General features: G+C 62.8%; 1 protein-coding gene across 1 annotated transcript in view; it reads left to right on the forward strand.

The window, feature by feature from the left end:
* Window positions 1-14,241, forward strand: part of GREB1 (growth regulating estrogen receptor binding 1) — a 57,012-nt gene that overhangs the window by 15,629 nt on the left and 27,142 nt on the right. The window contains exons 4-15 of the mRNA XM_054727913.1: window positions 374-556; window positions 1,103-1,246; window positions 2,658-2,789; window positions 5,449-5,562; window positions 6,019-6,162; window positions 8,573-8,758; window positions 9,968-10,318; window positions 10,494-10,622; window positions 11,344-11,472; window positions 12,183-12,380; window positions 13,088-13,268; window positions 13,778-13,973. Of these exons, the coding sequence (XP_054583888.1) occupies window positions 374-556; window positions 1,103-1,246; window positions 2,658-2,789; window positions 5,449-5,562; window positions 6,019-6,162; window positions 8,573-8,758; window positions 9,968-10,318; window positions 10,494-10,622; window positions 11,344-11,472; window positions 12,183-12,380; window positions 13,088-13,268; window positions 13,778-13,973 (2,087 nt within the window). The remainder of the gene's footprint in view (window positions 1-373; window positions 557-1,102; window positions 1,247-2,657; window positions 2,790-5,448; window positions 5,563-6,018; window positions 6,163-8,572; window positions 8,759-9,967; window positions 10,319-10,493; window positions 10,623-11,343; window positions 11,473-12,182; window positions 12,381-13,087; window positions 13,269-13,777; window positions 13,974-14,241) is intronic.

A 14,241-nucleotide genomic window follows, 5' to 3' on the forward strand; every position in this document is an offset into this window, starting at 1 on the left:
CTCTGGTGGCTGGTCAGAGTGTGTGATGTGAGGAGGACTGTGATGTGTGATGTGAGGGAACGGTGTGTGATGTGAGGACTGTGATGTGTGATGTGAGGGAACGGTGTGTGATGTGAGGAGGACTGTGATGTGTGATGTGAGGAGGACTGTGATGTGTGATGTGAGGAGGACTGTGATGTGTGATGTGCGGGAACGGTGTGTGATGTGAGGAGGACTGTGATGTGTGATGTGCGGGAACGGTGTGTGATGTGAGGAGGACTGTGATGTGTGATGTGAGGAGGACTGTGATGTGAGGATGTGCGGGAACGGTGTGTGATGTGAGGAGGACTCTGCAGGGCCGTGGGGGAGGCTCACCGTGTCTCCCTCCCTCCAGGGTTCTCTGGGAATTGTGTTGGCTGTGGCAAGAAAGGCTTCTGCTACTTCACCGAGTTCTCCAACCACATCAACCTGAAGCTGACCACGCAGCCCAAGAAGCAGAAGCACCTGAAGTGTTACCTGGTCCGCAACGCACAGGGGGCGCTGACCCAGGGACCCCTCATCTGCTGGAAAGGCTCCGGTGAGCGAGGGGAGGGGCGGGGGGGGGGGTGCCCTCCGGGCGGGCCTCGGTGCCTGTCAGCAGGACCTGGCAGAGGCAGCTCTATAGCGGGCACGATCGCGGGCGAGAGGGCGGTTGGTGGAATGAAAACGCCACTTAGCATGACGGGTAGTCAGTGTACACTGTCAGCCTCCCGCCGTGGTCGGCAAACTGCGGCTCGCGAGCCACATGCGGCTCTTTGGCCCCTTGAGTGTGGCTCTTCCACAAAATACCACGGCCTGGGCGAGTCTGTTTTGAAGAAGTGGCGTTAGAAGAAGTTTAAGTTTAAAAAATGTGGCTCTCCAAAGAAATTTCAGTCGTGTCCTGTTGGTATTTGGCTCTGTTGACTAATGAGTTTGCCGACCACTGGCCTGTGTGGGCCATTTACAGTAAATTTAAAAAACAGGGTTATGTGGACTAGAGAGAACCTGTGTCGTGTGTCTCTCTCTTCCCCAAACGCTCACCCTTGTCCTCCCCTGACCGTCACTGTCCCTCAGCTGGGGGTCACCGCCCTGTCTTGTCCCGTAGAGTTCCGAGGCCGGCAGACTCCCGCCGGCCCTGGCTCCAGCTCCCTCTGCCCGCCGCCGGACAGCTCTGCGCCCCCAGCTGCCTTCTCCAGCGAGCCCAGTCCCGGGACGAACCCCAGCGCCCCCAGGGGGGCCCAGCCGGCAGGTGAGGCGACGGAGCGGCCCCAGAGGAGCCCCCGCGTGGCTGCTGGTTGTGCAGCCGGCCCTTCCGGGTGCATCGGGCCGCTGTGTTCCCTTTCTCGGCAACGCCTTGAACTGGGAATCGTTTTCAGCACGGACTGCTCTGCGTTTCCCTGGGTGAGGCGGTCTGCGTGCCTGTCAGCCATGTCACCGGACCCCCTGTTGGTGGGTGGAGGGACCCCTCTGCACCCCGTTTGCAGCATAGACTGGCTGTGTCCCGGGCACTGAGCCGGTGCTGGACCTGGGAGGGGCAGGCGAGACCAGACGGCGCCCTTTGGCGTGTGCCCAGTGTGCCCCGGCTCCGCACGTAGCTCCTCGAACCCCAGCCAGCCCCGGCGCGCAGGCTTCTGTTCCCCGCCGTGCTGGCTGGGCAGTCGAGGCTCCTCGGTGCTGGCCTGGGACCTCCCGGGCAGCAGGGGGCAGAGTGAGGTGAGGACTGGCAGCAGGTGATCTGGTTGGGTTGGGCATCCGAACACCCCGTGTCAGAGCCAGGCAGCTCCCTCCTCCCTGGGCGACTGGGGGCGACTCGTTTCAAGCCTTGGCGCCTCTGTTTCCCCATCTGCGAAGTCGGGGGCGTCGTGGCCGTCTCATCCGCAGGGTGGCCGTGAGAGTTAGCCAGGCTGCAGGGCCAGCAGGTGCGGGTTAGCGCTCGCCGCCCGCCAGGCTCTCCTCGCGGACGCGATGTCTGTAGACTCCCGTCACCCTCACGCGGCTCTGCGGTGACCCCATCTTACGCGTGGGGAAGTCGACACCCAGGCAGGTGGAGGGGGGCTCCCGGGGAGTGCTGTGAGCCTCGGGGAGCAGGACCCACGATGGCCTCCGGAATTGTCCTCACACCCGGGAGCCCCAGGCCCCGAGCCCCTGGACCTCGGCACCCGCACGCCTGTGCTCCCCTGAGCCTGTTTGCTGCACACCTGACGCTGGAGGGGGAAGGAGAGGGGGAAGGAGAGGGGGGAGGAGAGGGGGAAGGAGAGGGGGGAGGAGGGGGGGAGGAGAGGGGGGAGGAGAGGAGGGAGGAGAGGGGGAAGGAGGGGGGAAGGAGAGGGGGGAGGAAGCTGGACGGTCTCCGGCCCAGCCCTGGGTTCCCGGAGCCCCACGGGCCACCCCTGTCCCTCCGGCCCTTCCAGCAGGGAGTGCTCACTGCAGGAGCGTGTGCCTGTGTGTGCACGTGTGTGCACGTGTATGTGTGTGTGTTCTCTCAGAGGGACAGAATCACTGTGTCGGGAGTCAGACCTCCCGATGAAAAGCTAGTTTGAGAAAATGGAAGGACAGTGATTTCCAGCGCGCTGGGCGCGCCGAGCGTGGGTGGGCTAACCTGTGCTTCTCTCTCTCTCTCTCTCTCTCTCTCTCTCTCTCTCTCTCTCTCTCTCTCGCAGGCCCGGGCTCCGACCCCCCCTCCCTGCCCGCAGCGGCGGGCCCCGCGGTGTTCAACGGCAAGGACTCCCCGCAGCAGCAGCAGCAGCTGGCGAAGGGCAAGCTGCCGGCCGGGCCCCGGCCCTCGGCACTAGGTAGCGGTGCCCGCCCGGGGGCCTGCCCTTCTCGGGGTCAGGGCTTTGGGGGGTGAAGAACTGTGTCACCCAGAATGCCAAGTTACACCCCATGGTCCTCCCCTCCTCCACCGGAGACACTGAGTACCAGGGGACAGCTGCTGGGGACGTCCCTGGGGAGACTGATGGGCTGGAGCCTGTTGGGTGTGAGGCCCAAGGGGGAGTGTCTGCAGTCCTCCGCCCCGAGCCCCGAGCCCGGACCCCCAGCCCAGCCCCTCGCAGTTGGGTGCAGGCCGCCCTGTGGTTTGTTAACCCTCAGCCCAGGCTGTTTCCCGCTGATTTTTAGAGAGAGTGGAAGGGCGAGGGAGAGACAGAGAGAAACACGGATGCAGGAGAGACACGTGGATGGATTGCCTCCCACATGCACCCTGACTGGGGCCGGGGATCGAGCCTGCAACTGAGGTCCATGACCTTGACCGGAATCGACCCCGGGACCCTTCAGTCCTTGGGCCGACGCTCCAACCACTGAGCCACACCGGCCAGGGCTCAGTGCCGTTTTTAGCGGCGCTGGCTCCTGGGTCTTCGTGGGAGCTCTGTCCTTGACACGGGAGGACAGAGGTCGGGAGCCGGCGCTGTGGCCTCAACACAGCGAGACCCGGAGCTGCCTCGGAGGCTGCAGCGTGCAAGGAGCCCCCTGTTGGAAAGCCCCTTGTAAACAGAGGACTTTATGTTTTTAACTCTTTATTCACTTTTTAAGAAATGTTTTCTTGATTTTTAGAGAGGGAGGCAGGGAGAAAGAGAGAGAGAATCACCGATTGGCTGCCTTCTGCACCCCTCCTACTGGGGCTCGAGCCCGTGCCCCGACCGGGAGTGGCACCGTGGCCTCCTGGTTGGTGGGCCGGCCTCAGCTGCTGAGCCACAGCCGTGGACTCTTCACTCGCTTTTAAAAACACGTTTCCTGTCCGTCTGCAGAAGGGGTGAGAGGCATTTCGGACCCCTTTTCTGAGACTGGAAAGCAATCCGTCTCCAGCTGCCGTGAGCTCGGGCGGCCGCTTGTGAAGGAGGCGTTTCCTCGCTCTCCGGAGATCTTTCCAGACAGGATTCTTGGCGGGGACCAGGCGCCGGCCTAGGTGGGGCCCAGGTGCGGGCAGATTGAACTGGCCCCAGCTGGTCTGCCCGCTCCTCAGGGCACGCGTAGAGGAGCGGTGCTCTGAACAGCGGTTCCTCTCCCCCGGAGATGCCTTAGACCCGTGGTCGGCAAACTGCGGCTCGCGAGCCACATGCGGCTCTTTGGCCCCTTGAGTGTGGCTCTTCCACAAAATACCATGGCCTGGGCGAGTCTATGTTGAAGAAGTGGCGTTAGAAGAAGTTTAAGTTTAAAAAATTTGGCTCTTAAGAGAAATTTCAATCGTTGTACTGTTGGTATTTGGCTCTGTGGACGAATGAGTTTGCCGACCACTGCCTTAGACTCACCAGGCAGCTTAGCCGCCTACCTGGCCCCCTCCCCACCCAGGTGCTGGGGTCTGGTTTCCTTGGGGTGGGGCTGCAACAGGTGTGGAGGATTCTAGAAGTTTCCCAGGTGCGTTTAATATGCAGGCAGGATTGAATGTGCAGCTGTAAAGGTAGGGGGAATTTTGCCTCCGAAAATTCTTGATATTGGGAATAACCCACGAACAGAGCGTGAGTCACGGGCGTGCTGTCACCAGGTGTGGGCAGCGTGACTCATTGCCAGCAGTGGGTCCCGGCCTCTGCTGCCCTTGATTTTTTTAGTCTGAAATTCGCTTTCTAGACTGGGCGGGGGAGAGGAGACCGGTGGATCGGTACCGCCCCCACGTGGTGAAGGGTGGTGGTGGCTTGAATGTGCGGCCGCTCCTCGTGTGAGAGGCTGCGAAGTGGGTCTCCCAGGCCACCATTGATTGGGCCCAGACTCTGTGCTTTACATATATTCTCTTTTAAAAAAAAATATTTTTATTGCTTTCAGAGAGGAAATGAGAGGGAGAGAGAGATAGAAACATCAATGATGGGAGAGAATCAGTAATTGGTTGCCTCCTGCTTGATTGGGGATCAAGCCCACACTTGGTATGTGCCCTGACTGGAAATCCAACTGTGACCTCCTGGTTCATAGGTCGACGCTCAACCACTGAGCCACCTCGGCTGGGCCACATAGATCCTCTTTAGTCCTGATCAAAGCACCTTGCAGGATAGGTTTTATCTCCCCTTTTAAAGGCGAAGGAGCTCCGGCTCCAGGTTCAAGTTCACGCACCCGCACAGCTTTGGAGTGAAACATTCACAGGATGTGTCCTGAGGCCTAGTGATGCCAATAGAGGCCAAAACCCATTGCAAACTATGACTTTAAGAAATATAGCCCTAACCGGTTTGGCCCAGTGGATAGAGCGTCGGCCTGCGGACTGAAAGGGTCCCAGGTTCGATTCTGGTCAAGGGCATCTACCTTGGTTGCGGGCACATCCCCAGTGGGGGGTGCGCAGGAGGCAGCTGATCGATGTTTCTCTCTCATCGATGTTTCTAACTCTCTATCCCTCTCCCTTCCTCTCTGTAAAAAATCAATAAGAAATATCAGTGAGTGTTCTGCATGCGAGTCGGGGCTGTTTTATTGAAGCTCCCTCCCCGCCCCCCGCCCCCCGCCCGTGACAGCCTAACCCTCCCTCTGAATGTTGTCTAGGTATCTTCTCAAACTCCGGGCCCCCCAAAAAGCGCCACAGAGGGTGGTCTCCGGAGTCTCCCTCAGCTGCGGACGGCGGCTACCCCCAGGGTGGGGGGAACAGAGCTAAGTATGGTGAGTGACAGGAGCCTTGCCCCAGATCAAGGCTCGGGTACCAGCCGGTGGCGTGTGAGTGCGTGTGGGTCTGTGTTGTTGTGTGTTGGTGAGGCTGACTCTGGTACAGCCAAAGGCTCTCCTGCCGTGTACCTGAGTCGCTAACAAAGCCTGGGATCCCTGCACGGTAGCGAGTTCCCTGATCCCAAAGGAATTTTCAGAGGAGCTTGCCGGTCACCTGTCAGGGATATCGAAGAGGAGGTGGGGTCATTGGGTGGGAAAGGTTGGACCAAGTGACCTTCAAGGTGCTTTTGGCCCCAGAAATTTGGGGTTCCAAGACTTGGGTGCTCCCGTGGGTGGAGGGGGCGGGTAAAGGTCAGGCTGTAGCAGATGTGGTGGCCGGCCTGACCTTGGTCTGGGGGGGGTGGGGGGGTGGATGCCTTGTCTGTGTCTTCCTAATCCTCGGTGTGCTTCCAGAGAGCGCGGGCGTGGCCTGCGTGCCCCCGGTCGGCTTGGTGGGACCAGCCTCCGTCACCTTTCCCGTCGTGGCCTCCGGGGAACCGGTGTCCGTTCCCGACAACTTGCTGAAAATATGCAAAGCCAAGCCGGTGATATTTAAAGGCAAGTGCAGCGGGGGTGGGGCGGGGGTGGGGCGGCTGGAGGGAGGCACGAGGAACAGGTCACATCCCGGGGGTCCTCCCGAGATCAGCGGACACTCCCGCCAGGTGCCAGCCGGGAGCGCATGCCTCAGTTTCCACCACAGGCCAGCGCCCTGCTCCGCTCCGGGGGGTCCACTTGCTTGTCCCCTTGTCCTCTCCTTCCTTCGCTCCCGCGACCTCCCTGAGCTCCTGCCGCGTGATGAGCGTCCGGTTAGAGGTGGACCTCGGCCTCTGCTGATGGAAGGGACCAGGGGCCCGGCCTGGGATGGTCCGTGGGTGCCCGAGGCCGCTGGTGTTTCTGACCGTGAAGTCTGACTCCGCTGGGCAAGGACAGCCACGGTCACCAGGGGGAGCGTGGCACCACACTAGATTTCATCTGTTTTGTGTCTCTGGGCTAATGGATGGCTGCCACGTGGAGGCCGATTCGGGGCGCACCTGAAGAAACCCCTTTTTCTAATGAAGTGGGAGGCCTGGAAGTGTGAGGACTTGTTTGATGGTGGCACCCACTGCTGGCATCTGTGAACACATGCATGCACATCCACTCATGTGCACACATACCCCCACACGCATGCACATGTGCACAGGCAGGTCCTTCTTCAGTGCGTTACTACTGTATGTGGTGTCATGCTCGCAGGAAGAGAGGAGAGGGGGTGGGAGGGGGTGGGAGGGGTATCTTACAGCTAAGAAATCAGAGCGGGCATTCCGGTCTTCCTCCTGAAAACTGAAGGTGGCCAGGGTATGCAGGAAGGAGAGGGCACGTGTGGGTTTCGAACGGGGCCCCGTTGGCCAACCAAATGCAGGCCCGCATTTCGTCGCCTGGCCGTGTTCTGTGCCTGGCCGTGTTCTGTGCCTGGCCGTGTTCTGTGCATGGCCGTGCTCTGTGCCTGGCCGTGTTCTGTGCCTGGCTGTGTTCTCTGCCTGGCCGTGTTCTCTGCCTGGCCGTGTTCTGTGCATGGCCGTGTTCTGTGCATGGCCGTGTTCTCTGCCTGGCCGTGTTCTCTGCCTGGCCGTGTTCTCTGCCTGGCCGTGTTCTGTGCGTGGCCGTGTTCTGTGCCTGGCCGTGTTCTGTGCATGGCCGTGTTCTCTGCCTGGCCGTGTTCTCTGCCTGGCCGTGATCTCTGCCTGGCCGTGATCTCTGCCTGGCCGTGCTCTGTTCCTTGCCTTGTTCTCTGCCTGGCTGTGTTCTCTGCCTGGCCGTGCTCTGTTCCTGGTCGTGTTCTCTGCCTGGCCGTGGTCTGTGCATGGCCGTGTTCTCTGCCTGGCCGTGTTCTCTGCCTGGCCGTGTTCTCTGCATGGCCGTGTTCTCTGCCTGGCTGTGTTCTCTGCCTGGCCGTGTTCTCTGCATGGCCGTGGTCTCTGCATGGCCGTGTTCTCTGCATGGCCGTGTTCTCTGCCTGGCCGTGTTCTCTGCCTGGCCGTGCTCTGTGCCTGGCTGTGTTCTCTGCCTGGCCGTGTTTTCTGCATGGCCGTGTTCTCTGCCTGGCCGTGTTCTCTGCCTGGCCGTGGTCTCTGCATGGCCGTGTTCTCTGCATGGCCGTGTTCTCTGCCTGGCCGTGTTCTCTGCCTGGCCGTGTTCTGTGCCTGGCTGTGTTCTCTGCATGGCCGTGGTCTGTGCCTGGCCGTGTTCTCTGCCTGGCCGTGCTCTGTGCCTGGCTGTGTTCTCTGCCTGGCCGTGTTCTCTGCCTGGCCGTGTTCTCTGCATGGCCGTGTTCTCTGCATGGCCGTGTTCTATGCGTGGCCGTGGTCTCTGCATGGCCGTGCTCTGTTCCTGGCCGTGTTCTCTGCCTGGCTGTGTTCTCTGCCTGGCCGTGGTCTCTGCATGGCCGTGGTCTCTGCATGGCCGTGTTCTCTGCCTGGCCGTGTTCTGTGCGTGGCCGTGTTCTCTGCCTGGCCGTGTTCTCTGCCTGGCCGTGTTTTCTGCATGGCCGTGTTCTGTGCCTGGCCGTGTTCTCTGCCTGGCCGTGTTTTCTGCATGGCCGTGTTCTGTGCCTGGCCGTGTTCTCTGTATGTGGTCTCTGCCTGGCCGTGCTCTGTGCCTGGCTGTGTTCTCTGCCTGGCCGTGTTCTCTGCATGGCCGTGGTCTCTGCATGGCCGTGTTCTCTGCCTGGCTGTGTTCTCTGCCTGGCCGTGTTCTCTGCCTGGCCGTGTTCTCTGCCTGGCCGTGTTCTCTGCCTGGCCGTGTTCTGTGCCTGGCCGTGTTCTCTGCATGGCCGTGGTCTCTGCCTGGCCGTGTGTGTCCGTGGTGGCCCCGAGGACACCCTGACAGGGAAACGGAGCAAGGCAGGCGCGGGGCGTGGTGGTGTGGGCAGGGCTGGGGGCGGGGGCCCAGACTGTGCCCGAGGCCCGCTGACCGGCGGGGTCCTCCTCCACAGGCCACGGGAACTTCCCCTACCTCTGCGGGAACCTGAACGACGTGGTGGTGAGCCCGCTCCTGTACACGTGCTACCAGAACTCCCAGTCCATCTCCAGAGCCTACGAGCAGTACGGGGCCCCCGCCATGCAGCCCATCTCGGAGGAGATGCAGCTGCTGCTCACCGTCTACTACCTGGTCCAGCTGGGTGAGTCCCTCCCCGCCCGCCCGCCCGCGGGGACCTCTGAGGGGCGATCGCTACAGGGGGGACGCGCCCAAGTTCACAGCCTGTTAGGCTTCCTCCACGTGAATAGGAGTCACTTTTTGAATAATAAGAATAAGGTGTCACGGAGGGGGGCATCCGGATGTTAGAGATGCTCAGGTGGGCGTGGCCAGAAGGCTGGGAACCACTGCTCTCTGCAGGCAGGTGCTCACTGCAGACTTGTCTGTGAAGGCGATTCTCTGGAGGCAATGACAGGACGGACAGTAGAGGCGTTGCTAAGTAGGTGCAGGTGCCTCCCTGTCATGGAACAGCACCTGCCCACTGTCACCTGCCCATTAGCACCTGCCCACGGTCACCTGCCCACTGTCACCTGCCCACAGTCACCTGCCCACTGTCACCTGCCCACTGTCACCTGCCCACTGTCACCTGCCCACAGTCACCTGCCCACTGTCACCTGCCCACTGTCAGCTGCCCATTGTCACCTGCCCACTGTCAGCTGCCCACAGTCACCTGCCCACCGTCACCTGCCACGGTCACCTGCCCACTGTCAGCTGCCCACTGTCAGCTGCCCACTGTCACCTGCCCACCGTCACCTGCCCACTGCCAGTGCTCTTTCTGAAGATGGTCAGCAGCGTGGACGGGATTCCGGTGGGATGGGAGGGAAAGGGGTCCAGCTCTGAGGTTGTACGCCCACAGCCCTCACAGCGGTTTAAACTGCCCGCGGAGGGAACGTACTGAGAAACATACAGGAATAGCTGTGGTTCTGTTCGGATGGTGAGGTTATGGCTGCTCCTCTCTCCCCGTTTCCCAGCTGTCTGCAATACGATGCAGCAGAAATAACTCAGATTGTATTGTTTTTACATGAGCTTAGAATTGCCCTGTATTTGTCTGAAATATCTGCGTGGGGCGCGTGGGGCGCGTGGGGCGGGCGCTGATCAGGACCTCCACGTGGGGCGTGTGGGGCGGGCGCTGATCAGGACCTCCACGTGGGGCGTGTGGGGCGGGCGCTGATCAGGACCTCCACGTGGGGCGGGCGCTGAACGGGACCTCCACGTGGGGCGCGTGGGGCGGGCGCTGAACGGGACCTCCACGTGGGGCGGGCGCTGAACAGACCTCCACGTGGGGCGTGTGGGCGGGCGCGAACAGGACCTCCACGTGGGGCGGCGCTGAAGCCTGTTCCGCCCATGTTGCCAGCTGCGGACCAGGTGCCCCTGATGGAGGACCTGGAGCAGATCTTCCTGCGCTCGTGGCGCGAGTCGCACCTGACGGAGATCCGGCAGTACCAGCCGGCGCCGCCGCAGCCCTGCCCGCCCGCGCCCGGCCCCGCGGCGCCCGTCACGTCGGCGCAGCTGCCCTGGCTGGCCGGCCTGGCCGCCAGCTCCTGCAACGACAGCGTGCACATCATCGAGTGCGCCTACTCCCTGGCCGAGGGCCTCGCCGAGATGTTCCGGCTGCTGGTCGAGGGCAGGCTGGCCAAGACCAACTACGTGGTCATCATCTGCGCCTGCCGGAGCGCCGCCATCGACTCCTGCATCGCCGTCACCGGTGAGGCCCTCCCGCCCTCGGTGCGCTCGGGCCCGGACGCCCAGCGGCTGGGCGGGAACTCGGGCCCTTAGCCGGGCGGGCTTGGGGACGAGGGATAGAGACACAGGCCCCGACCCGCCCGGGACCTCCCGCGCGGATGCGGAGCGGAGGGGCCACGAGCGCTGCTGTTTTCCAGGGAAGTACCAAGCCCGGGTGCTGTCCGAGAGCCTCCTCACCCCGGCCGAGTACCAGAAGGAGGTCAGCTACGCGCTGGTCACGGGGAAGGTGGACTCCCTGGGCGCCTTCTTCAGCTCCCTCTGTCCAGGTGGGCTTGTGGGGAGGCAGGGGCCAGGCACGAGGGGATCAGACAGATTAAACAAAGACACGGGGTGGGGGGGGGGTCATCGGGGAGCCCGCCCCTCCTGACCTGCCTGCCGGGGCGTCCCTTGATCCAGACATGGAGGTGGGGCCTCTGGCTTGTGCACCCACACTGCTGGCCTCGGCTGGCGTGGTTCCTGGCGTGGTCCCGGCCGGCATCTTCCTCACTGGCTGTGGGTTCTCCTGGGCATTGTGGTTCCTGTCTTTTGGGGGTGCAGGAGGGCCTTGAGCCTGTAGCTCTCTGCCTGTCTCTGCACCGCTCCTACCATCCCCCCCCCCGCCCCCATTGCTTGCAGCCTCTCACAGGAGCCGGGTGTCCCCTGTGCCACACGCCGCGGGTTCTGTGCCGTGTGTGCCCTTCTCTGTCCTTTGCCTGGCTGCTCCCCGCTCAGGGCCCCCCAGAGTCCCGGAATCCCTCACGGGCCCCTCCTCCAGGATGGGCTTGGCCCCTTCCCTCTGTCCTCCCGTCGTCGTCCCTCTGTCCCAGCAGCTACGTGTTCCTGTGTAATTTCCTTTCTAGGCTTGGACGCGACGGGACCCTCCTGCCTCCCTCCTCCCTGCTCCCCGAGGCCCAGGGCGGCGCCTGGGCCATCACCGGCGTCCCTGGGTGTGGGCCGAGTGTCCCACGATGGAAAACCCACGCCTGTTGTTCCTTCTGTTTTGGGCAGAGGGCGACATTGACATTTTGCTGGACAAATTTCATCAGGAACATCAAGGCCGCGTTTCTTCCTCGCCCACTGCCGCCTCTGTCACCAAAGCCATGTCCCTGGACGTCGGCGGGGTCCCGGCGTGTGCGAGTGAGTGTGGGAGGGGGAGCTGACGGCCAGGGCCCCCCTTCCTCCCCCTCCCCCCCATCTCCCAGGCCAGGTCCTCACACTTTTTAAACAGGGGGCCAGTTCACTGTCCCTCAGACCGTGGGAGGGCCGGACTATAGTTTAAAAAAGACTATGAATAAATTTCTATGCACACTGCACACCTTATTTTGAAGTAAAAAAACAAAACGGCAAAAACACCCACATGTGGCCCGGGGGCCGTAGTTTGAGGACGCCTGAAGTAGACCTAATACCGAGCTTTAATGTTAGTTCTTAGTGATGGAGGCCACTTACCCTGAGACGGCCCCTTTCCCCGTTGAGCCTCCCCTGATCCATGATGGCTAAAATATTCATTCTTGTTACGTCCCGAGGAGCCGCCATCTCTTCTTCCTGCAAACTTGCAGCCTCTTCCAAAGCCCAAACCGCTTCCCTAGGTGCTGCCCTGCCCTCCAGGTGGAGGGGTCCCGGCCCCCGTGCCCCGGGCTGTTCGTCCTCGGACGATGAAGCCGGGGCAGGTCACCTGCTCGCGCACCTGGCGGTGAACGCCCCGAGCAGGCGCGCGCTCCGTGGGGGTGCTGCCCGCCCCGTGACCGTGACCGTGCGCTCCGGACGGGCGCGATGTCCGCTCCCTGCAGCGGTCCCGGGCCGTGGCTGTCGGCTCCCGGGCCCCTCACCTTTCAGGGCTCGGGTTCCAGGTTCCAGGCGGGAGCCGCCGCGCATCCGGCCCTTCCAGCTGGCCGTGGCCCAGAAGCTCCTCTCGCACGTGTGCTCCATCGCGGACTCCAGCACCCAGAACCTGGACTTGGGGTCCTTCGAGAAGGTGGACTTCCTGATCTGCATCCCGCCCTCGGAGGTGACCTACCAGCAGACCCTGTTCCACGTCTGGCACTCGGGTACGGGGCCTCTCGGGGGGAGCTGGGTGTCTGCGTGGGGAAGCTGCGACCTGCGTAAGCTCAGGTTGGAGTCTGACACCGGCCTTGGCGCCGAAAGCGGACAGGGCAGGAGGTATCACCCCGTTTTGTAGGTCATGAAACCGAGGCTGAGAGAGAATGACTCGCCCGAGTGTTTATACTCGGGGAAAGGGAGAAGCAGGACGGGTTTTCACCCTGCCCCACGCTGGCCCGTGACCTGCGTGTCAGTGTCCTGCCTGAATGTGCTTCCCCTGTGCTTTCGAGGGAGCGGAACATGAGATACACGGAGAGTCACGGTGGTGGCCCCAGGGCCGGGACAGCCAGGCGGCGGGGGCTGGTTTTGTGGGGGTGGGGCCTCTCTTCCCCTCCCTCCGGCTCCCGTGATGGGGCCTGGAGCCGCTGCGCCAGGAAGCGGCTCTGCTGGGCCCCGGGCGGCTGCTGGGCACACCGGGCTGTCGGCCGGCCGTCTCTGGGCCCCGCCCTGCACAGGCGGCTTCACCGCAGTCATTCGTGGAGGAGCCGCCCCCCATGTCTCGGGCACCCCGTGGCCTCGGGGCCGAGCACAGGGCCAGCGGCGCTCATGGCTGGCTGCTGAGGGCGTGGAGCCTGGGACAGCGTTGGTGACCCGTGTCCTGGCGTGTGCTCACCGTGTGCTCGCCGTGTGCTCACCGTGTGCTCGCCGGGTGCAGGGGTGCTGCTGGAGCTCGGCCTGGACAAGGAGCACGTGACCAGGCAGCGGGCGGAGCAGTACGTCCTGAAGCTGGACGCCGAGGCGCAGGCGCGGTTCAAGGTCTTCCTGCAGAACTCCTTCCAGAACCCGCACACGCTCTTCGTCCTCATCCACGACCACGCCCACTGGGACCTCGTGAGGTGAGGGGGGCTCTGGCGCATGGCAGGGGTGGCACTGGGACCGTGAGGTGAGGGGGGCTCCGGGCTGACGCGTTCCTCCTCTGGGGTGACACGTGGCTGACACGGGGCGGTGGGCACGGCCTTCCAAACATGAGCGCTGCCGGGGCTCGGCCCCCGTAGGCAGGTGCATGGCTGTCTCAGCACCTCAGAGCTGGACGTTACCCCGGGGGCATGCCGTGCAGCCTCCGAAAGGGGCCATTATGGAAACAGGCCAGAGAGGGGAGCGTCCGCTCAGCGTCGAGGGGCCGGGGGGCGGCGGGCGGTGCTTGCGGCAGAGCCGGCCTGGAACGGAGGCCCTCGCACGCCAGTCATTGAAAACGTTTGTTTCCTGGTCTGGGCGGAGCCATACGCTTTGACTGCAGGCAGCGTTGGGGGGCTAGTTATAAGTTCACCCCACTGCTCGATCCTGGCACAGTTAGGGGTCAGCCCCGGCCGTTCCGCTGACTGCCCCGTCTCCTGTCCTCCCTCAGCAGCGCCGTCCATAATCTCTACTCCCCGGGCGACCCGTCGGTGGGCCTGGTGGACAGACTGCTCAACTGCAGGGAGGTGAAGGAGGCCCCCAACATCGTGACCCTGCACGTGACGTCCTTCCCGTACGCGCTGCAGACGCAGCACACCCTCATCAGCCCCTACAACGAGATCCACTGGCCCGCCGCCTACAGCGCCGTGAGTGCCGGCCGCGGCCCGGGCTCGCTCGCGGGGACCCTGGCGTGGGGAGGACGTCTCTTCAGTAAAGATCTTGATGACCTGGGCTGCCTGGGGTCACGTGGATCCCAGCTCCTTGAATCTTTTTTTTTTAAAAAAAAATGTCTTAATTGATATCGGAGAGGAAGAGCGAGAGAAACATCCATGAGAGAGAAACATCTATCCGCTGCCTCCTGCACGCCCCCTGCTGGGGATGGAGCCCACAACCCGGGCCTGTGCCCTGACCGGG

Source organism: Eptesicus fuscus, chromosome 16 (assembly GCF_027574615.1).
Source record: "Eptesicus fuscus isolate TK198812 chromosome 16, DD_ASM_mEF_20220401, whole genome shotgun sequence".
Lineage (NCBI taxonomy): Eukaryota > Metazoa > Chordata > Mammalia > Chiroptera > Vespertilionidae > Eptesicus > Eptesicus fuscus.